Source organism: Amia ocellicauda, chromosome 5 (genome assembly GCF_036373705.1).
Source record: "Amia ocellicauda isolate fAmiCal2 chromosome 5, fAmiCal2.hap1, whole genome shotgun sequence".
Taxonomy (NCBI): Eukaryota; Metazoa; Chordata; class Actinopteri; order Amiiformes; family Amiidae; genus Amia; species Amia ocellicauda.
Window position 1 is genome coordinate 5,346,525 of NC_089854.1, and position 26,222 is coordinate 5,372,746.

Consider the following 26,222-nt stretch of genomic DNA (forward strand, 5'->3'; position numbering starts at 1 on the left):
TCTCCAAGTTAAAAGTAAATTATCCTATTAAGCCACAAGTTCTTATGGTTTAATTCTGTGCTGTTAATGGCTAAATTCCTCCATTTCTTCCGTGTTTCTGCTCATTAATCCATCAAAGCAATTTATCAGCTTTTCCTGGATGGAGGCGTCTCAGGGATAGGGTTGCAGAGAGGGCCTGATAACTTTGGGCCAGTAGTTTGCACGCTTTTAAATGTGCTTTGTTGTTTTCCCTGCTAATTTGTAATCTTCTGACTTGCAATGACAGCAGAGGAGCTTGTTTCAGTCCCGTAGTGGAGAAACGTGACCGATTCCCGTCAGGGGGTCCTGGCTGTTGGCTCTGTACTCCCACGGCTCTGTGCAAGGAAATGTCTCCCGACTCCCCTCCCGTACTTCATTCGCTTTATCTCTGCCCTTCACCGGTTCCCTGGTGTTCACAGAGGTTGTGCAATGTCAGAGCAGGCATCTTTTTTTCCCCAAAAAATTTCGGTGGCGAGAGCAGGGAGAGGGAGGGGTTCGCTTCAGCACATTTCAAACCCATTGGAAACTTCCCCTGGTGTCACTTCTCCTGTATGACTTTAAGCTTTTATTTTTTTAGTTTTGAATTGGAGGAAATAAACAAGAACATCATGCTTGAGGCGGTTCATTTCCTGTCATATCAGTACAGAGTTTTTCTGTTTTCCCCCCTCTTACTGAAGAGGGAAATGCGTATTTTCAGCTTATGAGGCTGATGAGAATCTGGGCTTGGACCAGATAGGATGATTGTACTGCCATGGTGGGGGAGGTCGGCACTTGCACTGTCATCCCAGGGAATAAAAACGGGGGTCTTTACAGGTGGTCCTGGCAGAGTAACGCAACCTTTTGATTTGTGTAGCTGTCGGGCACAATGCTGGGTATCGTATTGCGCTCTGCTGTGGTTGAATGCGGGGTAATTCAAAAAAATTAAAACCTTTCCTTTGAATTTACTCATTTCTGCCAGATGTGGTTTTACAGCGATCAACGCACTATAGTTTTTCTGAGAAGCCTATCAGGTTTTTTTTTTTTTTTTCCTAATGCTGCAGATTTATTAGAATGATTCACCCCGGTGTAATGGTGTCACTTCTGAGGACACCTGCAACCTGTTTCAAAGGCCTCTGTTTGAGCGTGTGGGGGATTTTCTGTTAGTGTTTAGACTGAAACACAAAGCCTGTGTGTGTTTTTCCCTTCTTCCCCAGTGAGTGACTCAGAGGGCAAAAAACACTAAAAAAATAAAAATGGTGGTAGCTAACTGGAGGACATGTTCCCTACATCTGCTCTGCTGTCTGTGATAAGATATCAGGCCGTAGCTTTGCCTGCAGTGGAATTTACAACATACAAAGCAATTACAAGAGCACTAATTAAGCAGTGAAACCATACAGAGAGGGAAATACCACAGATAAGGGTCTTCTGCTTCAGTGGCAAAGGATGTAGGGACAGGACAATTGGAAACTGACTAGGGTTACATACTGTTTTGTGGAAAGTGAAAATGTGAAGATCAAGACGAGGCAGTCCCACACTGTGAGAAAGAAGTGGAGAAAAGGGTTAACGATAGTGATCCATCACTTTGTGAAAATCAGAATGTTTTTGAGACTCGTAGTACATTTAACAAGTATTGACCACCACCTTTGATATGTATGTCATTAGTTGGGCAAGCCGTCAAGTGGCAGGAGACCTATTGTAATAGTTTGGATCTGTCAGTCATATGGTTATTTGAAAAATATAAATTGAGGACTACTGTACAGAAACTCACAAATTGATATGATGGTAGCCATATCTGGTAGCCATATTGGATTTATTAGAATATATTCAAACTTCTCAATTTGCTAATAGGACAGATGTGAAACCTGCATGGTTATTTTGACCTATAATTAGAGGAGTCATTCACATGGTTTGGCAACCATTTTGGATTGGTCAAAAATATTAAATTTTCTCTGACACTGTTGGGTGGTGTGAAGTGAACTTTTGCATACATTTTGACCTTGGCTAAGTTGTCTATCCAGTTTCTTCAAGGAAAATTTATTTTACAAAACAAGATGGCCATCATGAGCAAATTACACCTATTGTCACGTTGCATATATGTTTAGACTCATCATAAATCACATCAGTTTTTATTTTCCTTTAAACGAGCATTACCACATGCCATATCCATACAGATATACTTGGCCCCCTACATTGCTGCTTGCAGATATATTTTTTATTTTATTATCGCCCTGCTTCACACAGGGATTCGGTGGGCGTCTGAAATGGATGCCTGAGCCGTGTCTTGGAAGCGGATCCATTGGAGTCTGTCAATTAACTGGCTCGTTGAGGTTCTTGGATCAATAAGATTGATAGTACGCGGGCAGCAGGCTCGGCCAGCAGGCTCGGTTCTGTGTGTGCAGTGCTCTATTGGGCAGCTGGTGGCTTGTTGCGTTGGTGGGTGCCCATACTGTTTCACTCCTACGGAGAAAACTGACCGCTTTCCAAAGCGCTGGCTGCATGCGATTCACACAAGGACTGTAATGTCTCGTTAAAAATCAAGCCAAGTAGAAAGTCCAGAAATAACTACGACTTAGAATGCAGCTTCTTGCAAGCGGCGGCCACTTTGGCGTGCCCTTATTAACCACCCAAACTGCCGCCTCCAGACAGTTTTCTCCAGAGTCGCAGAGGATAGCATGTGAAATTCACACCAGTCCTTGCGATTTGAAGTAGAAGTCATTTAGCTAATGCAAGTGCTTAGTCGCTTTTTTGAATGGTTTGCTAAATACCGATGAAATCATAATGAGTTACTTCTTGCATAGAGCCAGCGCTGTACGGTTTGTAAATCCTATTGCTTGACTTGCGCTTGGCCTTGTGGCCCCTCAGAGCAGCAGAGACAATCCCAGGGATTAGCTCACAGGCTTTCAGCTGCAGTGACGCTATGATGCCATTCAGCAGGAATCTGGGAACATGCACGCCATTCTCCCGGCCTCTGTCCTCAAGTTTAAGCTGCTCAGTTTTTGATCTGAATGGGGCAGCGAAAAGACCACTCATTTTTCTTTTTTTTTGGTTGAATTGAAACATCTCAGATGCCACCCGACTTAAGTCAAGGGCTCTCAATGTAACTGTAAAGAAAGAAAAACAAAGTCTCTCATCTCTGCTGTAACCCATGACACTACTGTGAATGATTGCTCTACACCAGATGTTTTTTTTTTTTTTTGTCCGATACTTCACCCATGCTTACTGGTGGCATTGCTGCCTGTTGACATTCGAATGGGTCACTGTTTCTGCTTTTGTCTGGCAGGAGTGGTTGCGTGTGTGAGTTTTCTCTTATTTGTTGGCTTGTGCCAGAATGGCTGGCCTCAGATGTTCGTTTTTTTTTTTACCGATTTGCAATGGAAAAGAAGGTAATGCCCATCTGTGCTATTTTAAAGTTGTTGTTAGAGAAAATAACCCCCTTTGATACACTCCTGTATGTTTAAATGAAATTAAAATACTTTCAGACATCTGTAAACCACTAAACTGGTATGCTCGTCCACTTCCAGGCAAACGGCTTCAAGGAATCCTTTCCAGAAGCCATTAGTGTTTTTAAAGCGTGTGGAAAATAACCCGATCCGATGTGGAGACGATGTAGCAGTTCTAATGCCGTATAAGAAATGCAATATGAGAGAAGAATGGGTGATATAAACTACAGTACAGAAACCACAGTGACGGTGCTGGACGCAGCCCTGCTCGTCCAGAAAGGATGATTGCTTGTGGTTTGTCGGCTACACTGTGCAGAAGGGAGATAGTAAGCCTGCCGCTCAAAGTGTTGTGCTGAATCAGGTGATGTGACAGTTCTGTTTTTTTATGTGTGGGATTGCTGAATTGTAGATTTTGCCTGACGTTGAACAAGCAAGAGATGGATGCCGGCGCAGAGCTCATGACTTATTTAAAGACTCTTCCCAAGATCTGTCTTCCGTGAACTTTGAGGTTTTCTTAGCTGTTCTACAGGAAAATAGATTGTTTTCCTGGTCCTGAATTGACGAGCTCCAGCCTCACATGGCTTTGGTAAACCAGGCCGCAGGATCGAAAGAAATGCTCAGTGTCCAGAGCAACTTCTACTACCCTTACCATATAGTATTTGTAATTATCTGAAAGAGGACATCCCTGCAGTTCTGACGTCTTTTATGCGAAGAGTATTAACATACCCGTTCACTTCATATATGCTGAAAGAGTATTGGAAGGAAAGCGAGACGACATTGAAAAGTGTAAAATGGCTGCCATGTAAACAGTTTTTTGTATTTTTCATAATATCGACAAATTGTGACTCAATATCTCTAATTTCTTTAATGTGGGCTGTATTTCCATAAGGTATCAGTCTTACGCTTCCTGTCACCTTTCTCCAAACTACGAATCGTCTTGCTTTCAGTTTAAGATAGAAATCCGGGGCGTTTTCCCACCGAAGTCTTTGTGTTGACAGCTGGGTTTTTTTGGTGTGCGTTTGATGTCCGACGTAATGCTCGGTGTGAGCTGCCAAGACTTTTGGATAATAGTATGAATGTAATGCCAGTGAATGAGTGATTTCTGTACACATTGTCTGTGGTTGCTGGAAAACAACACTACTACCACTGTCCGCCGAGTTACTGAAGTGCAGTTGAAGAGAGGCAACAGTAGCTGTTTGTTCGGGCCGGCCGGGCTGAGGGGAGAATGTCCCTGTAGGTCGATAGGTATGCGCCGTGGGCCACGAACACCCATTCCTAGCATGTAAATGAGTAGGTCTGACAACTTGTCCATTTAAAACAATTAGGCTATAAAGGGGAATGTTATCAGTATATTATCCATAGACCTACAAGATGCTGATCGAAAATACATTGTGGACAATGGGAGTGGATTGCTTGGATTTTGGGAGCTCCATTGAAGAGGAGTTTATTCCCATTTCATTTGAAGTGGCGGTTTTGTTTGTTTTTAATAGTTTTGTGTTGTACAGCATGAGTTGCCGTGTTGTGGCTCCATCCAGTTTGTAGTATATTCTCAAGAGCAGCTTTAATAATTACCTGGGGTAAATGTCTATTCTTGAATGTGCAGTTGTGTATAAGACGTGTCCTGCGAGTGTGTACAATATATTCACCGCAAGTCTGAATGTTATTGTGCCCTTGGAGAACTGGGGCCTTCCCCACCCGGAGACTTTCGACTTCTTTCAGGGAGTGTCACTGGCAGTGCTCTAGAGGTTTGCTTTTTGTTTTAGTTTTGTCCCATTTGCTCCTGCTTTCTGTTTATATTGTAGAACAGTCAATATAGTTTTTATGAATCTCTGTTTTGAAAGACACGGTCTATTTCACACAGACCAGTTGGAAGGAGTGTTTTCAGCTGCAGAGCGACCGGAGCCAGAAATGCTTGTTCTCTCCTCCCACAATAAAGTGGGAGTGATTCAAATCCAAGAGAAATTTGACTCTTCCATTTCCTATGGGGGGGCAGAGGTTTACTGTGCAATTGGAGTTTAAAAACACATTCACAAGTTTTCCTAGCCTTCTATATACCTCACATCAAGTAAATCATTATGCTTGTGTGTGTGTGTGTGTGTGTGTGTGTGTGTGTGTGTGTGGTGGAGGGTGGGGATGGCATCTTTTCTTATTATACCATTATCCCTAGACTACAATTTTTTTTTTTTTTTTTTTAAGGTGTTTATCTTGTGGGCATTGAACCTTACCCACATTGGGGGCATTAAACCATCTGATGCAGCAGTTTTCTGACAGCACGTGTTGCTCCCAATTCATAACAGTATGAGAAAAAACACTTCTGAATTAGAAATTATGCCAGAATGAAATAAGTTTAATTTGAGATACTGAAGCTAAATAAAGGTGTTAGAGCTAAATGCTTTTGAAGAGTGCTTGCATACTTTTTTTTTTTTTTTTTGTCTTTGTTTTTATGAATGACCTAAACGCTATTTGTTGGAGCAGATGGCGACTTTACCTGCACATGCATATCTCGGGAAGGTCAGGCAGCGACTGGCGTCCTCTCCACACCTGCATCCCTGCCTGAGTCGGAGCAGGGGAATTGAAATGAGATGCAGTGGAAGCAGAACAGCGCATGGGAAAATAAACCCTGGCCCGCGATGTATAAATTGCTTTTTTTAAGAGATCCATTTTCCAGATTTATTGCAGGGCTGTTTAAGCGCACGGCGCAGTTTACCCTTTACTAAGTATCCTATACTGATAGCATGAAGAACGGCTCCCATCCAAAACGTGATTGTCAATCTTCCCTTTGACAGCACTGATGGAAAATCAATCCAGTGGCGATTCCGTATTATAATACCACACTTTCAAAACTCTCTGCCAGTGTGCTGTGCGGTAGTAAACAAGTGTAAGTGATAATCCTTGCACTGAATTGCTGGATGCTGGGGGCTCAGAGACCCTAGGCCAGTCCTTGTGATGCCATGCGTGACATTGGTCTGTCAGCTGCCAATTGAAGGCATTGATCGCAGCCCCTCTGCCACGTCTGCTATTTTGAGACGCTATTAGGGAACTTATTATAGGTGTCACTACCTTTTGTGATGGCCTGTTACCGGCTGTCAGGACTTATTCTGCATGCACCGACTGTAGGCCTTATCCAGATCGGACGGGCTGTGTTTGTGAGTGTCCCGCGGGTGCACCTGGAGCTGCAGTTATAGGGTTCCCTTTGTCTGCCAAGTCTTAACGACTGACTCTGCAGCATGTCTGCCTGCATGCTTCCTGGCGTGTTTAGGACGAGCCCCACTGTGATTTGGCATCGCCTCACAGGAGAGATGGAGATTGCACTAGGTTAATCCTCTCGTGTGATCTCGGAAGTGAGGCTGCAGAATAGGCACGCCTTTTTGGGAAGACAATGATCTAATGGCAGTTGCCTTTGCATTGAGCTGCCTGCAAGAGCTGACGTGCTGCTGCAAGGTATCAGTTGCAAGAGTGGACGGGTCTTCACGCAGGAGAGAGATCACCCAGAGAGACTGGACCTTTAGTGACAGGCTGAGGTGAAAGACGGTGGCGGGCTTGTCATCTCGAGCCACCATCAAACCACCTGACGAAAAGGTAAATCCTTGGGGCAAAAACCAAAAACATGGAAGCATATCCTATTATACAGTAGTTTGATCCATTTCCGGTTTTACAAGATGCCAACTTCTGCGCCGAACGTGCTGAAAAAGCATCAGACCAGCGCGACGTATCCATTTGCTGTCAGAATTAATAAGAGATTGTAAGAACCTGACACACTTCAACCTGCAGAGCTATTGGGAATATGATTTTGCTTTCCTAAAACAAAACAAAACAAAAATCTGAGGAAACAACTGACAGTAAAATTAATTGAAGGGGGAAAAATACAGGTGATAGATGCTGTACCTTTAAGCTGAGCTAAAAAAAACGGAACAAAACGTGTTTGTTTCTGAGCCCAGATTTCACAGGGGAGGCGTCTGTGTAGGAGCCTACAGCAAGGTGAGCGAGAGGCGGCGGTGTTGGAGCGCAGATCTGTGCTCATCCTTTCACTGGGAGGTGCTCAGTTGGACACTTGAGCACGACAGTTTCACTCTCTCGGCAAAAGTGCTCCAGGCGAGAGAGTGGAGTGCGTAGCGCCGCTTCCTAGGTATCGAGTGAAGGCGGTGTGGGGGGGAGACGTCGGACTGCCTCTATCGGACTCACAATCGTGGGAACTCGAAGCGGATCGATAAGCGGGGTGCCCGTTGTGGAAACGGTGAGAACGTTTTCATGATAACCGAGATGTGGTTTTTTTTGCCTCGAGTGGGAAGTCTGTGCAGTATTTGGCAGCAGAAAGGACAAAGAAAAACAACTTATCAATATATCTTGATCCTGAAGGGGCTTACAGGGAGGATGGTTGAAGGAAGGAAGGAGACTTCTGTTACTTAAGGGATTGAATGCATCAATTATTTATTGTATTTATTTATTTATTCCCATTTGTTATATTCACCTGTTGTCAGTCTTCATACAAGGAAACCTGAGAGAGACGGCTACACTAATGCCAGAATAGCAGGCTGCTGTGCTCTCCCCAAGGCCCATGGTTTCTGAGCGGAGAACCCATCCCACTTAGTGGTTCAATGTATCAGTTTACCACAGTAAGGCATTAACTAGGCCCTGACTTGAGTTGTCAGTTTCTGGAGTCTAAGGGCTTGTCTCAGACCAAAGGAGATCCTTTAGCTTATATTTGATTGTTTTATTTGTTTTAATTGGTTTATTTATTAATATATCTTCTGGCAGGAAAGTTGTATTGGAAATGTTGACATTGAAATCTGTAGCCCAGGCCAGTCTGCTCCAGAACAGACACAAATTAGGCCGTATGTAGCAGCGCAGCCTGTTGTAGATGCTCTTGTGAAAATGCCGATGTTTACGTCATGGGCATCGAAGTCCACTACATTTCTAGGCTCGATCATGGGGTCGGTCAATGGAAGGCATTGTACGGTCATTATTTGGTGAAGCCTGATTCCTCAAGGGATGTTGGGCCATTGTCCTCACCTTTTTATAGTTGCATGGACAAGCTGATTTGTTCATATTCAGACCGTAAGGCAGTTTCCCACCCCCTGCCCCATCTTTACTTAATGGGAATTTGCTGGAATGCTACTTTTATTAAAAACGTACTGCCTGACACAACTTTGATTCAGGGAACTGAAACCTGCCACAGTCCGCTCGATACAAGCAGGAGGCAATGAAACGATTGTCCTGAGGTAAATGAGAGTAGCTACCTGCCCTGCTGTCTGTGTGCATAGGAGTCATGTGCTCATATGGTAAATAGGGAAACAAAATAGTCTGCTAATCAGGCGTTTACAGCAGCTCGTTTAGAGGGCCGAACCCTCGAAGGCTAATGCACACGGTAGTTGTATAACCAATTTATACCTGTGCATCAGATGTTTAAAAAGTTGGAAGTTGCGCAACAGGGTGAGTGACGAAACTGTACAGGAGAATATTCAGTAATAGCAATCGCCTACTGTAAAGATTGTATTTGTGTCTTTTTTTCATTGTTTTCCTTCAGACGATTTATGTGTATGGCATAACCTAATTAGGAAACCTTTTATAAGAGCCTATTTTTATGTCGCTTGCTTTGAGAATGTGTTTAGGAATGTCAGGGCAGTAAATCTGAATTGGTGCAAGTTGTTTGGTTGTGGTGGGGATTCAATCCAGGCCAAGAAATCCCTTCAGAGGTGTCCAGAGAAGTTCTGGCTGCAGCTACAGTGACCGCTCTCCTACCCCCTCACCTTTCGGGTTCACAATTATAAAGGAACTTGCAGAACAAGGTGCTTATCTGCTGCAACACAGGGAGCTGCAGATAAAGGCAATTTCCTCCAGCTTGTGAAACAGCTGGCCTGCCTTCCATAGTCTGGGATCAAATGGGAGTCTTATCTGAGAAACTGGCATGGAGGCAGACCGGGCGGGGGTAATGGATTGCCTAGTGAGGGGTAGAGAGAGGGCTCTGCTTGAGGTTTTCTACATACAAGAAAGTTTGGTCCTGGGTACTTAATTCAGCCTGCAAGAAGCAATCATTATTTTGTGCCTTAGACAGTACCCGTCTAATTCTGTGATTTTCATTTCCCTGGACAAGGTTTTGTATTGATCAGTGAATTGTACGCTGTGAAGACATTATCTGCTGCGAGACTTTTACAAACTCGAATAAGTTATTGATGCTGTTAATTTAATACAGGTTACAATTTTCTCATTCTCCATTTCCTGTGGACGTGCATACATGTTTTGGGAAGGAGATAACGCCAGCTAGTTGGCAGGACGTTTGTAGGGGAGGTGAAATGGTGCACTAGCATTTTGGCATAGTGGGTTTGCTCGATTGAGTAACGGTGATCGGTTGCACACTGTTAAACCAGCAGTTTGAAATTCAGGTTGAACCATTTTTGCTACAGCAGCGGAGTCCTTGATGAGCCAGTAGGTGCAGTAGTGAAGTTTCTTCAGGTTGTCCAGCTTTTTGTTGCTGCTTAGTTTAGGAATTAAGAATACTGCCCATCCAGCTTAGTTTCAAAACAAGCTGCCGATTGTATCACCGGGAAATGCAAATGCTCTAAACTACACCTTTTAAAACAAATTACAAACAAATCAGCCATCACATGGGTTGATGTGTTGATTTGCTCAGTTCGAGGAGGAGGTGTGTGTCTGCTGTTCATAGTGTTTACTCTTGTTCAAGAAGTAGTAGGGGAAGTAGAAGTATTTCCCTAAGCTAATGTTCCTTATGTTTGTTACTGAACCTAGCAAACTTCAGTCAACCCCTATTGAACCTATTGAACTTCTGCGACGTCATCGGTACACGTCCTGCCACCCCCTCAGCCTGGCCTAGTTTTAATTGACCCAGAGATAGACGCTCGCACTTCTACCTCATCTGCTTTTTAATCGTGTTTATAAATCTGGTGAACCGGGAAGACACCCTACCAAGATAAAAATGTAAAAAAAATAAAAAAAAATCTCCTTTCAAGGGCTGTCCTTAAGTGAGCAGCATGGCACAGACTCTCGGACAATACCGCCCATTCAACAACGCTTAACCCCAGACCGTATCAGAGCTATGAAAGTTAACAGCTCTTACCGAAAGGTGCACAAACCATTGACTTGCATCATTTCTCTGTGAACTGGATAATTTGCAGTACCAGTCTTTCAGATAATACATTTGTAAAGTGAAATCGCTCCACCTCAGAAATCCATATCCCACACACTTTACCTTAGAGTAGAGGGTGTATGTTCCCATTGGCTTTAATTGAAGACCTCCACTATCAATATTTTAATTGTATTCTGTTCTGTTCTGTTGTCAGATCTGCTTAGCATAACCTGAATAATCTCTGAAAAGAGACATTTGTCTTTGGGAAAAGATTAGTTGTGGTATGGCTATGGGAACGAGGTGAGGGGAAAGCATTGACACAGCCCTAATTAATGTTCCTACCACATCTGTCAAGCAGACGTATTTTTGAAATGGTTATGAAGCATAACAGAATATCTGAATATTGATATTTGGACCATAACCACAAGTAATAGCCATAATGTCATATCCACTTCAAAGACCTACATGGATAGCTGACATGACATTGGCATTTCCTTAGAAACCACCATGCTTTCCTCTTATTGCACAAATTGGCATATGGAGTTCGTTCGTTTCAGCTATTTACATAAAAGATTGGGATGCTGAAGGTGCCTTTGGTGACTGTGGAGACTGATTAGGCTAATTGTCAGCCATGATTAGATGGATCTCATGAAAGGCATACGGTAGCCGTCTAGGAATTTTCTCATGTCCTCTCTTACAAATCCGTTAATTGCTTTAAAGGATGTGAAGGCGTCCCAATTAATATCGGGGTTGAGCCTGGTAATTGGGCGTAATCTGTTCTCAAAAAGCGCTCACTGTAGTGTAGAAAGTGTCAAGATATCCTGGAAGTATCATGTGGTGGTTTGATATCTTCAGTGGTTCCTGCCGTGTGGTTCTAGAACAAGTATGCACATCTATTTATCATGTCACTACGTGCAGTGTGAGATTCTCCTTCATCTTTCATGACTTTTGTTTCTCCAGATATTCCCTGCACCGGGCGTATCTATCTTTTCAGTTGAGCTACACTGTTATAAATCCCTAATGCAGCGCACGAAAGACACTATGGACCTTATGGGGTTAAATAATATACTCGCACACTGCCCCCCACCTCTTTCCCAACTCTCCCTTGCTTCCCGCTCAGCCCCTGCATGATCTCTGGGAGGCAGTTGCTTCCAGGCGGTGTTTGGTGTTTTTGGATTGAGATGCAGGGCCCCTCCGGTTCATCTCCCCGGACGGCGGGTGGAGTTTTAAAGATTATTTCATTCCTTCAGGTGGTGGGTGGGAGGGGGGGTTGCTTGTAAAACAAGAACGCGGAGAAGATTGAATGACTGCTGACTGATGTGGGGTTTGGAAACTGTGATCTAAATAATAATGCAGTTTTTGTTTTGTTTTTCTTTCCCTGTATTGAAAACAAAACTCTGTGATTATATTTGTTTTTTTCATATACAAACTGTTTCTCGCGGTCAGCAACATTTCTAAGCATGTTATTGTTAAGATAATGTACAAGATTCATCATCAGCTGTAGAGCTTTGTAAACTCTCTCTAAGACAATCCCTGACGCAGGAGTGCCCACAGTTCTGTTAGCAGGTGGCCACAGTGATTGTTTTTTTTCTTCCGCCCTGAGTCCTGGACTTGTTCAAACAGCTGATTACCAGCTTAATTGCTCACAATTACCATGTTTCGCAGGTGTTTAGCAGGTGGCAATTGAGATCTGTAAGTCGGGCTGAATGTAGCCTCTGGGATCAGTTTGTGTGGATTATCATGTAATTGTATTGGAGGTCAGGTGTGTCTGGACAGTGATTTTGGGGCATCCCTGAACCCTATTATCAGCCTATATCCCTCCTAAAATGAGCAGTATATGGCATGTACTCAGTAATCATGCATTGCTTTGCACCATGCTGAAGGAGCCCTTTTAATGTTTAATTAACTTTGTTAGAGATTTTACTTTCATTTGAGTTTCTTCTCAAATATGGCGTCCCTGTTCGAAGAAAAGGCTGGAAGTGGCAAGCGCCAGAAGAGCAAATTGCAGGCCTCCTTTCACAGAAAATGTTGCCATTAAAAGTACTTTGCTATTAAAGGCAGTGTGTACTATCTTATCTGATCTTGCCCTTTTTTTTTCCACTGCATTTTTTCCCTCTTTTTTTGAATTGTAGATTTTAGCCAGAGCCAAATTAAAAAATTTCTGAAATCCATGTAATCTAGACTTTTGGTGTTTTTTTTTTTCTCCATGTGTTCGTTCCAAGCCTTACATGGAGATCAAAAAAGCCTCTGGAAAAAAGGAAAAAAATATGATGTCATTGTTTGAAATGGGTTTTGCTGAGGTAGTGCGTTTGTGCGAGCGAGTTTAGAGAGAGCCTGTTGGCACGTTACAGTAGCAGTGTGTAATTACTGTTTACGAGAATGCTAGGCCGTTCTCCTTATTTGTTGCTGGAACACGAGGGAGAAGACGTTTACGAGACGAGAGATGGTCTAAGGTCGTGTATGCGCCCTTTCTAGAAGACCATAGATGCCCATATATGGTGCACTTTTTTGTGTGAGGGGTGGATAAGCAGGCTTTTTCTTTTTTTTTTTTTTTTTTTTCCACTCATCCGTCAAGATTCCCTAGAATTGAGATCCCTGGGAGACGCCAGGATACGGCTGTAATGATAGCACAATGAAAAAATAAATAAGACTCACTTCCAATTTGATGCCGGTTTCTCCGTTGGAGAAAGTTGTGGTGGTGCTGTGAAGTTTAATATGCACCTCTCCCTCTCTCCCTCTCTATATCTCTCTCAAAACTTGTCATGCTTGAACCATTTTGTACCGGGGAGTGGGACTGTTGGGGGGAGAAAACTAACTGTTCACATTAACGATTGCAACACCCATTCACACGCACAACATTCCTGTTCTAATATCCTTGTGTGAGGACCGAAGCTTTACAACTGATTTTGTAGTCTGTTTAATTTACAACCATGATATCTTTCTACCTTTGCAACAAATCTAGAGCGCGCTCCTTTATTAAGACTTTCGTATTCGTGACGGGACAATGGAAATACTACAAAGCTTTTTTCTCCCTTTGTATTTATTTGGTTTCTTTTCATGGCAGGCCGCTTCAAAGGAAATTCCAGTTTGTATGTGTTAGGGCAGAATTGCAGGGAAAACCCCTCAACATTAAAGTGCTACAGGAAAAATGGTGGGGCAGAAAATGTAAATCTTTTCCTCCTGCACTACCAAACTTAAGAAACCCAATACAAAGCGACGAGTCATTTCACACTCGCTAATGTGCGTTTGCTACTCCCTACGCCTGAGAACTGAGAGAGGAGAAAGTCTCTAAGCTGCTTATTGGCTGGAACTGATGGGTTAATCCATCTCTTCTACTGCATTGAAATACCAAGGAAATATTTTAAAAAATTGTGAGCACCCTGTATATATGTATAGCTGGATCTTATCCTAAGCTAAATGATGGGTTTTATACTCTGGGATTAGTATCTTTGCATTATTCATTTTCTATATATCCCTGAATCACCTGTCTTCTCGCAGTCGGCTCTGTAATTTTTAAAAACGCCAAGAGTTGAATATCTTAAAGTGGCCACCCCTAATGTTTCGAAAAGCGACGTGGTTAGCAGATTGCTGTAAGGCACAGAGAATAATGTATTTTATTTTTGATATCTTCATCAGGGTTCTCCAATCAGGACACTTTCTTAAGCATGCACAGTGAAAGCATTTAGTCCGGTTTCCTGGTGTCCTGTGCCCGGTGTGGGGGGGCAAGATTTACATTTAAATTGTTTTGTTTAGACTAGCCTATGTGCCATTTTTGTTTTTACATGCAACTGCAACCCTGATCCTCTGTGACCACCTGAACTATGTACTGGAAGATTAGACACCACAACTGTGTAGTTAGAATAGTGTGCTCGCTGAACAGGGTGTAGACCAGGTATAGGTGTATATCTTCAATATTCCTGTGGTCTTTTACAGTCAATTCATGGAATCCCCTGCTACACTTGCTCTTTTACCTGTATTTTTCTATAACCTTTTGATCATTTTGATTATCCTATTCAGGTGTCTGAAATCTCGGACAACTGCAGCCAACAGGCAACTAAAGTCTCTCTCTCTCTCTCTCTCTCTCTCTCTCTCTCTCTTGCAGACTGAGACGCTGTTTGGTGACGTGACTACACCATGCGTGAATACAAGCTAGTGGTGCTAGGATCGGGAGGTGTGGGGAAGTCGGCTCTGGTGAGTGCCCTGAGTGCCGGCCGCCTGGCGTTATCCGCTATTATTATTTCTTGGCAGATGCCCTTATCCAGGGTGACAATTGTTAGTGTCACATTATTTTTACATGTATACAGCTGTGTTTTTACTTGAGCATTCTGGGTACTGTGCCTTGCTCAAGGGTAGCAGTGTCTCCTAGCTGTTATTGACCCCACGAGCCTCTGCTCAGGAGTACAGAGCTCTGAACGCTACACCACACTGTGCCCCCCCCCCCAGTGGCTGTGTTCCTCCCACGCTGAAATGCAACCCCCATTTAATGCACCTCTGAATGACAGTTTCCAAGTCGTATCCTAATAGAAAGCATTTCATTATATCGCCTGATGTCCGGACGGAGTTGGTGGTTTGCCCTGTCCTTTGTGAATGCATCCCTTTGTGGGTCAAGATGGCTAAATCGGGACTAGAGATGAAATCCGTTTCCGAGCGGTACTTGTCAGGAAGCGTCTGAACGCCGTTCCGGATGGAAAGGCCCGGCGAGATTCCCTCCTCCGGCTTTCAGAAAGATGGCCGGGAGCAAAACCGTTCAAGATTGACATGCGGACACCACCAAAATAATTTGCCAGAAACAGCGAGGCCCACATGGCCATTGATGCTTGGAACTGGAATTAGCCATGTGGTGTTTAAACACGGTGCAGGACAAAAGTTATACAACATGCCTGCACTGAACATGTGAGCCTGTCAACTATACACAGTGTTGGGCGGTGCTCAAAGTCAAGACACCGGGGATGGCTATGCTTTTGCTGGCTCTGTTTTGTGCTCTCCTCGCTCTCTCAAAGCTGTTAGTTTTTCTGTGGCGGGACTTTTTCGTTGGGCGGTCGCAGCTCAGCCCTGAAGAATTTGATTCTGGCTGCGGTTCAGGATTGAATGGCAGGGTTGTGAGGGTCAGGGCTGAGGTTCCCTATTAACAGCTCTGAGAGGCGCTCTAATGGGGCCTGCTGGCATCGGGCCCCTCTCTCGCCATTGCCTTTGTTCTTGGCCTTTAATGAGAATTAATTTTGCCGGTATTAAGGAGCAAAGCGAGAGGAGAAATAGCACGTTCGGGGGCATTTGTAATAACGTCAGATAGCATGATGCACCTTTTTTCTTCCAACCTGCGTATGGTCAGATCCCACTGGAAATCAACCCTTTCACAATCATGTCGGTATACAAACACTGTCCCAAAACTAGGCATTTCAGCCTATTGTCAAAAGCCACCATATTTATGCATCTGTATATGGTATTAAAGATGGAGTTATCAGACTTGAGAAAACTGGGTACTCGATAATTTCTGCTTGAAAATGCATTGAATTTGCTCTATTGCTCTTGCTGTGATAACATGCTTTGCAAGGTTATTATGAAAAGCCCAACAGCTTGGCTTGAAAAGGTAGTGTGTCGCTGCTTTTTATTTTCATGTTTCTATTGCCGGTCTGATTCTCAGGGGTTTGTTTCTGCCAGTGATATTGATTTTGATCGCAATTAAAATAAAACAATAAATTGAAGGACAAGAGTTGGAGAAGTGTTTGTGTTGCTCTGTGGATAGATTAACAGCTGCTTCAATTTGTATAGATTTTTTCTGTTAATTCAGAAACTTTATCGCAGAAAAGCATAGCCCCACAAAATCAATCTGGTGATAATCGTGGGCAGAGACAGATATTCGGAGCTTTGGGGTCCAATCTAAAGCTTGCTCTCAAATCTCTGAAACCAACAAAAATGATTGAAATTCCCAATGTGGCGATTTGAAGGTGAGGAAAGGTTGCTTAGTTTATTCGATTTAGTTTTGTCCTGCTTTCCCCTCACTCAAATATATTGAGTCACCGATAATCGGTCATGCTTTGAGGTGGATTACGGTCACAGCTAGTTTGGTGACTTGAGATTGAGTTTTGATTCTTTTACTCCTGGTCTTAACTTTGAGGAGATGCTTACGTCCCTGCAGCTGGGAGGTTGCACACTGAAATGACTTACTCTGTTCGCCTCGCCGGGCTCCTCTGCGTTCTCTTTTAATAGTGTTTCTCTGTACTGAAGCCCCCTGCAGGGATGTTGCTCTCGTCTGAGTCACCGTGCTTTCTGGCCTGCCACACAGTGCGTCCGGGGGCCAGCCTCCCTCTGTCTCCGTCTTCCCCTGAAGTGTGTTCAGGAATAGGCAGTCACAGATCTTCCCCCTTGAAGCGAATGACCTTGCTTCAGGTCCCGGTCTAGCATTTCTCTAATTAGTACGGTATAAACGTGGTGATGGGAGTGTTTTCTTCAGATTGAGAATTGGGTTCCTACTGCGGCTGTTTGAGTATCACTCTGTTATAAGTGTGGTTAGTCGGTTGGGTTAGTTGGTTGGTTACTTTAGCTGGTGAACAGCACTCCAAGTATGGCCAAAAATAAGTCACTTAACACAAGGTAGCAGGTAAACAGTGGAAAAATGTAAATCTGGAGTTTTGTAGCCTTTTTGTGACATGGCAGTAAACCGTTTTCCAGTATCTTTTTCCGCAGCATTTTCTACAGCAGTGTTTCCCCCCTCCCCCCCATTTTCTCATAGTGTTTGTACTTTGTTGAATAGTGCTGCTCATTGAATCATTTCCATTTGTGTCTAGTAATATTATATGAAGCCTTGACTGAATAAGCTCATTGTATTGCGTATATCAATTGTATTATATCTCATCCTATCTCTTGTGTTCTTTCTCTGTAGACCGTCCAATTCGTTCAGGGAATATTTGTTGAAAAATATGACCCCACAATAGAAGACTCCTACAGAAAGGTATGTGATCCAGAAAACCTGTTTTTTTGTAGGTTTTTTTTATTCCTTAGTCGTACTTTTTTGATATTAAGACTGCCTATTTCAACTTCCTCTTCTGTTTCTCCCCCTGCACAGCAAGTGGAAGTAGACGGACAGCAGTGCATGCTTGAAATCCTCGACACAGCAGGGACAGTAAGTGGACTCTTAATTCTAGTTTTCACAGGGATAAGGAGGTCAGACTGGAGATTACAGGTCCCGGTGGTTTGGGTGGAGCTCTCGGCGTTGATTTGAGACTGTTGTGACACGGGGGACATCTGTCGCCCAGATCCAAACTCGGCCTGTGACTCTCCTTAAACGCAGTCTAACTTGCTTTCGGTTCTGGAGGTTTAATAAGAGTTGGCGCTTACAAGACAGGCTGAATAAAAGTGATGTTAATGTGAAAGTTAAAGTTAAATGGGGGAACGGTTTGGGGGATAATTATAGCTGAGAACAAACTCACTCCTGTCTCTCTCCCTTCCTCCCTGTCTGTGTTGTACAGGAGCAGTTTACAGCCATGAGGGACCTGTACATGAAGAACGGCCAGGGCTTCGCTTTAGTATATTCTATCACAGCACAGTCGACGTTTAACGATCTACAGGACTTGAGAGAACAGATCCTACGAGTAAAGGACACCGAAGACGTGAGTGCCAACCTCCTACCCTTAGACTGAGGGACCTCTGTGCCTGTCTTGACTTTTAGGCAGCAAAGCAGATGCTGACATTGTCGAGCAGTTGTGTGTTGCGTGTGTCAGTGTATGTTGTGGGTGTGTTCGAGCCTGTGATGTCCCGGAGATGGAATGAATTTCAGATCGCTGCAAAAGCTCAAGATGCAACGTATCCAAACGCTTCTTGCGATCGTGCTGATGATAGGATAGGACTGAGTTGGCGCTTGGGTTCCTGCTTTCGGTTTCGCCACGTCTCCAACGCAGTGCCAACGGACTAGTCTGTTGGCAGGCAGTCGGTGGAGGCAGGCGGCTGTTCCCTCGGGGGGGTAATGTCTCCCTGGCAGGGCCCACGGGACGCCGACAGACAGCCCGGCATCTGGTGCTGCAGCGGTTTCTCCACTTGCAGGCACATCTGTGTTACAGAGATGGATCGATAGGGCTGAGCAATGTACTGAGCATGAATGATCGATGCTGACTGTGTGCTGCGGTCAGGTTCATTATTCATCCTGACATCCCAGGAAGGGAAATCATAGGATACAGGGCCTGTCGATCACAATTTCTACTCCTGACTTCATACGGCACTCGTCTTGGGTAAGGTTGTTGTCTTAGAGATGGTGATCGTATATAGGTGATATATTGATGCTATAGTGATGACTCCATACAAACCAGGCGCGTCCTCCACAAGGCTCATCGATTGGGCCCCAGTGTTTCCTGCTCTCGTCCGTGTCCCGGCTGCCTCGGGCCGTGGCTGCTGTCAGACGCGCTCGTGTACGTAGCCCCTGCGCTCTTCTGAAGGATGCTTTCATTTATCTCTCATTTCCTGTTTATTTTAGTTCTCCCTTTGATATTTCAAGAGCCGCCTCGCCCCCAACCCCCTTTCCTGTTTTTCACCACGGTTGGGTGTGACAGCCCCGCAAAACCATTCTACGTTTTCTCTGTAGAAGTAAAGGACCTCAATCTCCAATCTTTTGATTAAACTATCTTTCAAATGTAACTGTTTTCAAAGAGCCACACCTTTTGACACACTCTTTGAATTGTATCCTTCATGAGGTCCTGAACTCGTGGGAGTTTTGTGAAGGGTAAACCCTGAGTAATCGGAAAAACAAAGCCCAAGAGGGAGTAGATATTTGAATAAGTAATGCAGCGAGGGTTCTCTGAGGTGCTGTCGTCCAACTCCACCCCTTACCTAACTGTCTCAATCATAGCCACCTTAGTTCTGTGCAGTAGCCGCGGGGGTCTACGAGGACGATGCCGCATGAGTGAACACAGTGAAGTCCACTGACCCCCTTAATCCTAATCCGCGATCGAAACGCATGCGGACAGGGGCGGCTGCTGAGAGCATCACTGAGACAAAAGATCTCGGGCCCTTATTGTGACTCAGTGTTCAGTTCATTACCGTTTATTTCTGTGGTCCAGTTGTGTCCCAGCAACAGCGGCCGTTCCACACTCTGTAACTGCCTCCTGCTACGGTGTGACGGCGGGGCCAGAAGGCACGAGAGAGCAGAGTATTCATTCAGGCTACCTTGACTGGATCCCCAGCCTGGTCGGACCGGCCGTCGCTTTTGCAGGTGACGCAGAAATGGCCGGTAGATCAAGATGGATCCTTACTGTTTTTGTTTCCACCAAGAGCCGTCTTGCAGATGTTTAATCCCTGGGATCCTTCCAGTTTTTAAGGTGTAATTGTCAGCTATTTAGACCTTAAGATGCATGGAGGGGTGAACATTCTCTAGTTTCTCGAAATAAGACATTTATCCCCCCCAATTTATGCTGCAGTTGAGCTTAGTTAATTTATCTTCCGCTTGTGGAACACCATATTCCCTTTCTGCACTCTAAAATCATGAACAAGAACTCGCTCAGCCCACTGACCTCTGTCCCTGCCCAAAACTGAAGCCAGAACATCTCGGTAATAACACAAGGGCGAGGAATTAAGATGCAACCGAGGATAAATTAATGTCATATTGCGAGACTTTAAATTGTAGTCATCTGTAGTTAACTTCCGCAGGCAAGCTGGCAAAAGGCGTTCCAGATTACTACTACCAGAGAAAAGAATCTGCTACCAAGCTGCTCTCGTCTTTCTCCAGAGGCGAACAAAACAAATCCGGCGGGTCCCCGCGCAGATCGGTGTGTCGGCCTCTATGTCAATCGTCGAGCTATTTGTTTCTTGCCATGGAAACGCACTGCACCTCTGCGCTGCGATCAGATTCCTGCACAGCGCTGGCTGGGTTGGCTGCGTCTGCGTTCAGTCCACATGATGGCCTTTTTTGGTTATGGTTGGGAGTTGGGAAGCTACGAAACGTGATCCTTTCTTCAGGTCCCTGTTTTGTATTAACCATGAAAGCACCGCAGCCTCCTGGTCAAGGTTGGCTTTTAGCTGGCAGAGGAAAGGTTACCTGACCACCCGAGACCTTGTACTGTTTTGGACTCTGACGCCTGTTTATTGATTCATGATTATTATTTATTTCTGAGTCTTTAAGATCAGCCCCTGGTTTTTGTTTTTGTTTTGTGTTTTATCCAATAAACTCATCTGGGAGTACGTCACTGAGAAGATGAACTACGGCCCGATTTTCAAAATTATAACTTCTTAGCAGAAATTAAAATAAACAATTGTGTAAGTAAAATAAACCAGAAATTGCAAGCATCCCCACAAAACAGGGATTCTTCAATATTGCCACCTCAGCAAACGCAGATAAAAACACAAACATATACAACTTTAGTCCAGAAAGCAGTTCTCATAGATTCATAGATGTTCCCCAAAGAGAGGGACCACCCTCACGCTGGTCAGAAACCCACGATTCTTGACATTTCTTTGGTACGTTTCCCACAAACGTAAGAGGAGGAGTTTTATGCTGTTTGTGTAACCTAGTGTGTGGACTCCAGATAAGGGAAACTGAAAAAATATGTAGATTTGAAGAGCATATGTAGTGGAATGAGAGGAAGTTGAATGGGGAAGCATTTCATTGTGGTGTCCTTGGTGCAATGCTGATTTGCTTCCCTGTGCACTTCCTAGCATCTACAAAACCAGGCCAAAGGATGCAAGTCCACAGAGAAGCCTTTCTTCTAGGTTTAAAAAACATTACTGTATTTATTGATCTGCCTAAAAGCTTCATACAATCTTACAAGGAAATGTAAAATTTCACCACTGCTTCTCCCTCTGAAATGGGGATCTTTATTAAGAGGCTTGCTTTGATCAGGAGCCCCTGAGTTCATAAATGTCACAAAGTCCCTGCCCTTGCTCTTGTGCAGTTTTGCTGAGTGTGCTTTCTTCGGGACTCCAGGTTTCTCCCCCGAGTATTTTTCAGAAATACCTGTTGATATTGCTGTGGAAAGCTTGCCAGTTTTATTTTTTCCAAAGAAACTTGGGCCAAGAGCTTGTTTTAGAGTCCAAACAGGACGGCCCATTCCTCAGTCTAAACATTCCTCGTGGCAGCTTCACAAGAGAGGACGCTGTCTTCTGCCCCGCGTGCCGACCCACTTCACTTGGCAGGGCTTTTAACACAGCGGGGGAAAGAAAATAAAAACATCACATTCCCAGGGCTGGCAGTATCCTGCACTTCATGACAGGCCCACACCTTCCCAGCACATTCCTGAAAGGCCTCCTTTGTGAGCGTGTGCGTTTAGGGAAGAACCTGTCTGTCTGTCGGAAGTCTGTGTTTCCGGCCTCGCCTCGTCACAGACGCTGGCAAACCTGCTGTCGGCCGTGCAGTCAGGTGATCGCGTGCTGTGGAAACGTGCAGATACTCTACCACTGTATTGTGGGATAATTGCAGACATATTGAGGCACCATTGTAGACGCTCCCTAGCAGACATCCCATGATGCACCAACAAGCTGGGAACTCGAGAGCACTTTGTGGTTGACCAGAAAACCCCTTCTGCTCACTTCATCACAGTCCAGAGCAGCCAGACCACGAATGCTACGGGAAATATGAACAGGACAGGATTTTGACTGACAGATTTTTATTAAAATGAAGTTGCCTGTGGATCAGCTCAATAAGGTGGATGTGTAAGGCATTTAGTAACCTTGTTTTCAGCACCCAGTGTACCTGAATGCAGTTTAAAGTGTGTGAGGACTAGTGTTACGGTATGCCCAAGATTCAAAATAGGAAACGGTTCGGTACTAGATTTTTGTTACGTTCGCTACTTCTAATGTCTCGCGTCGTCATGAGTTTCAGGCACTTAACTTTCCTCCACTTATAATAATTAATTGCAGACATTTAGTGTATAGCGTTTCTACAAGAAATGCAGAATATACTAATTGTGCTTATGTGCATTTAAATGATGGCTAATACGTTAAAAATTGTGTCGTTTCTGGTTAAATATTGTGATTAATAATCAGTATCGGAGTCATAATTCTGCTCGTGACAACACTAGGGACAAATTTAGGTCTCGGCAATCTGTTGGGTATTACCGTTTTCCCGCGCAGCACTCCGGCACAATTCTTTGTCACTTCTGGATGACGTGTTTTTGGTTAATTTGAAATTATTCTATTTCCTTTCAATTCAGGGCAGGAAGTATAGTTCTGTTCACAATCCATTTTCTCACGTGTTTATTTTTGCCTCCAATCCTGAGCTAGCGTTGAGAACGAAGGCACATTGCAATGCTAGAAACGTCACGCAGGCAAAAGGCATCGAAGCCGAGATCAGTGTCCCTCACGAAGCTCACACCGAGCCACTCGCACGGGGACACATGCTTTATTTCTTGACTGACTGATTTCCATTTGTTTTGTGACTTCCAGTGTGTTGTATAAGCTCACCTGTTGGGCAAGAAATTATCATTCCTTTTATCCCATTCGATATCCATGGTCTAAAAATGTACCCTTGAGTCCATTCGCTTTTATCACTGAAATGCAGTTCCAGAAACGCACTGGAGATCTTATTTTCAAATGCCGGCGGCGCAGTGGTACTTGATCTGCAGCCGCTTTTCAAAAAGTTATTTCAGGTGCTTTGGTATGAGTGTGGCAGAGATTCGGTGTGCAGGTCATTGTATTGCTTTCACAGTCTGCTCCTACAGCTCATCCATTGCGGAATACAGTAGGAAAAGTACGGTAAGCCTGGAGGTCCAGAAAGTGAAGCTCATTTTGTACAGTGTCAACATGATAGCAGTCCCAGCCCACGGTATTGTCTTTACATGATACCGGTAATTTGACCAACGGACTTTGGTTTGTAGTCAGAATTTACAGTAGTTTTGCAGAGAAACATGTTGGTGTTAATTTTATAATTATATGATCATAGTCCAATCTAACATTAGCCTTCCTACCTGTTCATACAGTCTTCCGATTTGGTCACAACGGGGACCACTAGAAAACGGATTTCTGTTTGAACCAGGCTTGAGCCCACGCCTCTGTGCGCGCACTCTGTCGCCGGCCCTGTCTCTAAGCTCGGTTTCCCTTCTCTACTCTGCAGGTCCCCATGATCCTGGTGGGGAATAAGTGTGACCTGGAGGAGGAGAGGGTAGTGGGGAAGGAACAGGGCCAGAACCTCGCCAGACAGTGGAACAACTGTGCCTTTTTAGAGTCCTCTGCGAAATCAAAGATCAACGTTAACGAGGTAAGGACATCCCGATTGACCGGTTATCAGAGTCCGGAGCAAAGATTGCCGTCGCTCTGTCTCGGGGGAGGAATTGTAGTTTTTAAGCTACAAATCTGGGTCCAGATACATTTTCTGTGTCATATAATAGGCTATACCCTTAACAGCTTTACTGTGGATTTAATAAATTGATCTCAAGCTGTACTGTGGGTGGTAAAATCCTAACCTGATCTTTTTCTCTCTTTCTTGCTTTCATTCTGATGCAGATCTTCTATGACCTGGTCAGACAGATAAATAGGAAAACGCCAGTGGAAAAGAAAAAGGCAAAAAAGAAATCCTCTTGCCTACTGCTCTAAAACTCCCCCCCGCAGCAGCTCTGAGCCAGGTGCGTATTGGAGAGAGGCTGTGCCAGTGGTGGCGTTTGTGTCAGTGCAGTTTCGTGGTGGATTGTCACATACAGAAGAGTCCCAGTGATTGTGATACAGTTATTCTTAGTTTGGTGTGTGCGCTTGACTGTCGCTTTAATAGGTTGGCATCGCTTCCTTTAGATCTGTAACGTCTCGTGGCGAGTAATTGTGCCATCAATGAGTGGTTATGTGGTATGTTTTTTTTAAATGTCACACACTGGTATTTTCCCTTCAAAGACTGGAGGAAACGTGTCAGATCTCTCCCAAGCGCTCTCCGGGAGAGAAACAGCCCCACCTACTGGCTATAGTAGGTGGGATACATTTATATAGGATATATTTCCTTTGGCCAACGCTGTGACTGTGCCGTAGCCAGCAAACGTAGACAGCTGTATCTGGTCGCCGAGCCTTGTGTGTGTCGTGCAGAGCTCAGATGAATAATATTTCTGAGCAGACGTCCTTATCCAGGCCGACTTCCACTCCGCCCCTCTCCCCGGCTCCAGCAGCGCCAATCTCCACCGGCGATTCGTTATCCCTTCGTAATTAAAGACAGACACGCTTATTGTAAAGGACACTGGCTCGGGGCTGCCTTTACTCGTGTCTGTCTGTGCCGCGGAGAGCACTGGAGCGTGGCTAATGGGATTAAGCCACTCTGATTCCACCAGCCGGCAGCCCCGTGCGCCGAGCAGTGCAACGGTGTCCCCCGCCCCAATCAGACAGCCCCTTTTTGCATCATCACGCCACACGCTTCCTCCAAGACCCCGAAGAGCCGGCATCACAAACATCCCTCGGCCTGTGCCTCTGTCTCCTGCCGTCGGTTTAAGCAGATTATTTTTAAATTGTTTAAATTGGTCCTAACCGTAGTGTCTCTCTCTTCTCTCTCTCTCTCTCTCTCTCTCTCTCTCTCTCTCTCTCTTTTTCTCTCTCTCAATCCAGAATGCTGAAATGAAGAACTGTTGCTAATTGGAAAGTGCCAGCATTCCAAACCGTCAACAATAAATGAAAACTTATAAAAGAGCAACGCAAAATGACCGATTTACTACTATGACTACAACAGAAAAAAGAAAAAAAAAAAACATATCTGACAGACTCCTCTCTGCTTTTTATATCAACCAACCTGAAGATTTTTTCGTTTGTCTTTTTGGACAATGGATCGACCTTTAAAAACACAGTCCCTGAGAAATCTCTTCCCCTCGGCTCTTTCTTTGCTTGTTTTTAAAAACTAAACGTTTCAACGGAAGAAAGAAATAGACTGCAGTATTTTCGCCATTGCAATACTTATTAAAAGACATGGAGGAAAAAAAATAATTGTATGATTATAAATAAATAAATAAAAACAAAAGAAAAAAAACAGCATGGACACATTTAAAATTATATATGTAGATGTTGCAAGTGGAATCGAGATTCGAGGAAATATCGGCCTTTTTATTACCGTGTACCCTTATAAAGCACTAATTGTGTCAACAGTAATAGATTGAAGTCCACATATATTTTTGGTTTCCCTACATTAATGGACTTTCTCTCCAGCAAGTAATATTTGTCTTTCCTATGTGACTTTGTTTTATATTGAAGTCATAGGCCTTTCATATTTCCCCATAATATATTCTAATTCCAAATGTTTTTTCTTTTTCTTTTATTTTGGTTTTTGCATAATAATGCTTTGGGGGAAAAAAGGGTCTTTTATAGAGAAAAAAGGGGGGAAATTAATTTCTATGTCTCTCGAAGCTGAAATATATTATACTAAACCAACTCTAATGTTGCTTCTTGTGTTTTCCTGTCTCAAAAAAATAATTTTCCAGCTTTTATGAATGATTAAATTTTAGTACATTTTCATTATTTTTTTGTCATTGTAATTTTTTTTTTTCTTTTTTTTTTTTTTTTTTTTTTTTTTTTTAATTGTTTCAGTTTTTAATTTTCGGTTCACCTTGTTGAACGTTGCTCAGACGTTGCGGTTCAGAAAAGTACCGCGGCGGACCTGTCAGCCGTTTGAATGAATAAATAAATGTCATATTTATTCAGTGCTTTTCATCAGTGGAGAATTTTGACAATCCCTCTTCCACAGACGGACGGACAGGACTGGGACCTGACTTGTCAATAGCCTGAATGCCAAGGTTATCACATTGAGCACAATCTCGTTAGTATGGTGT

The 26,222-nt window shown here is 43.9% G+C and overlaps 1 protein-coding gene across 2 annotated transcripts in view; it reads left to right on the forward strand.

Annotated features, from left to right (window-relative positions):
- The window catches only part of rap1aa (RAP1A, member of RAS oncogene family a), a 40,859-nt gene extending 14,948 nt beyond the window's left edge, over window positions 1–25,911 (forward strand). For both annotated transcript variants that reach the window (XM_066703411.1, XM_066703413.1), the window contains exons 2-8: window positions 14,621–14,709; window positions 17,399–17,467; window positions 17,582–17,638; window positions 17,985–18,125; window positions 23,549–23,692; window positions 23,938–24,056; window positions 25,012–25,911. In XM_066703411.1, coding sequence (XP_066559508.1) covers window positions 14,653–14,709; window positions 17,399–17,467; window positions 17,582–17,638; window positions 17,985–18,125; window positions 23,549–23,692; window positions 23,938–24,027 — 558 coding nt within the window. In that variant the 5' untranslated portion in view covers window positions 14,621–14,652 and the 3' untranslated portion in view covers window positions 24,028–24,056; window positions 25,012–25,911. The remainder of the gene's footprint in view (window positions 1–14,620; window positions 14,710–17,398; window positions 17,468–17,581; window positions 17,639–17,984; window positions 18,126–23,548; window positions 23,693–23,937; window positions 24,057–25,011) is intronic.
- Window positions 25,912–26,222: the final 311 nt, after the last annotated feature.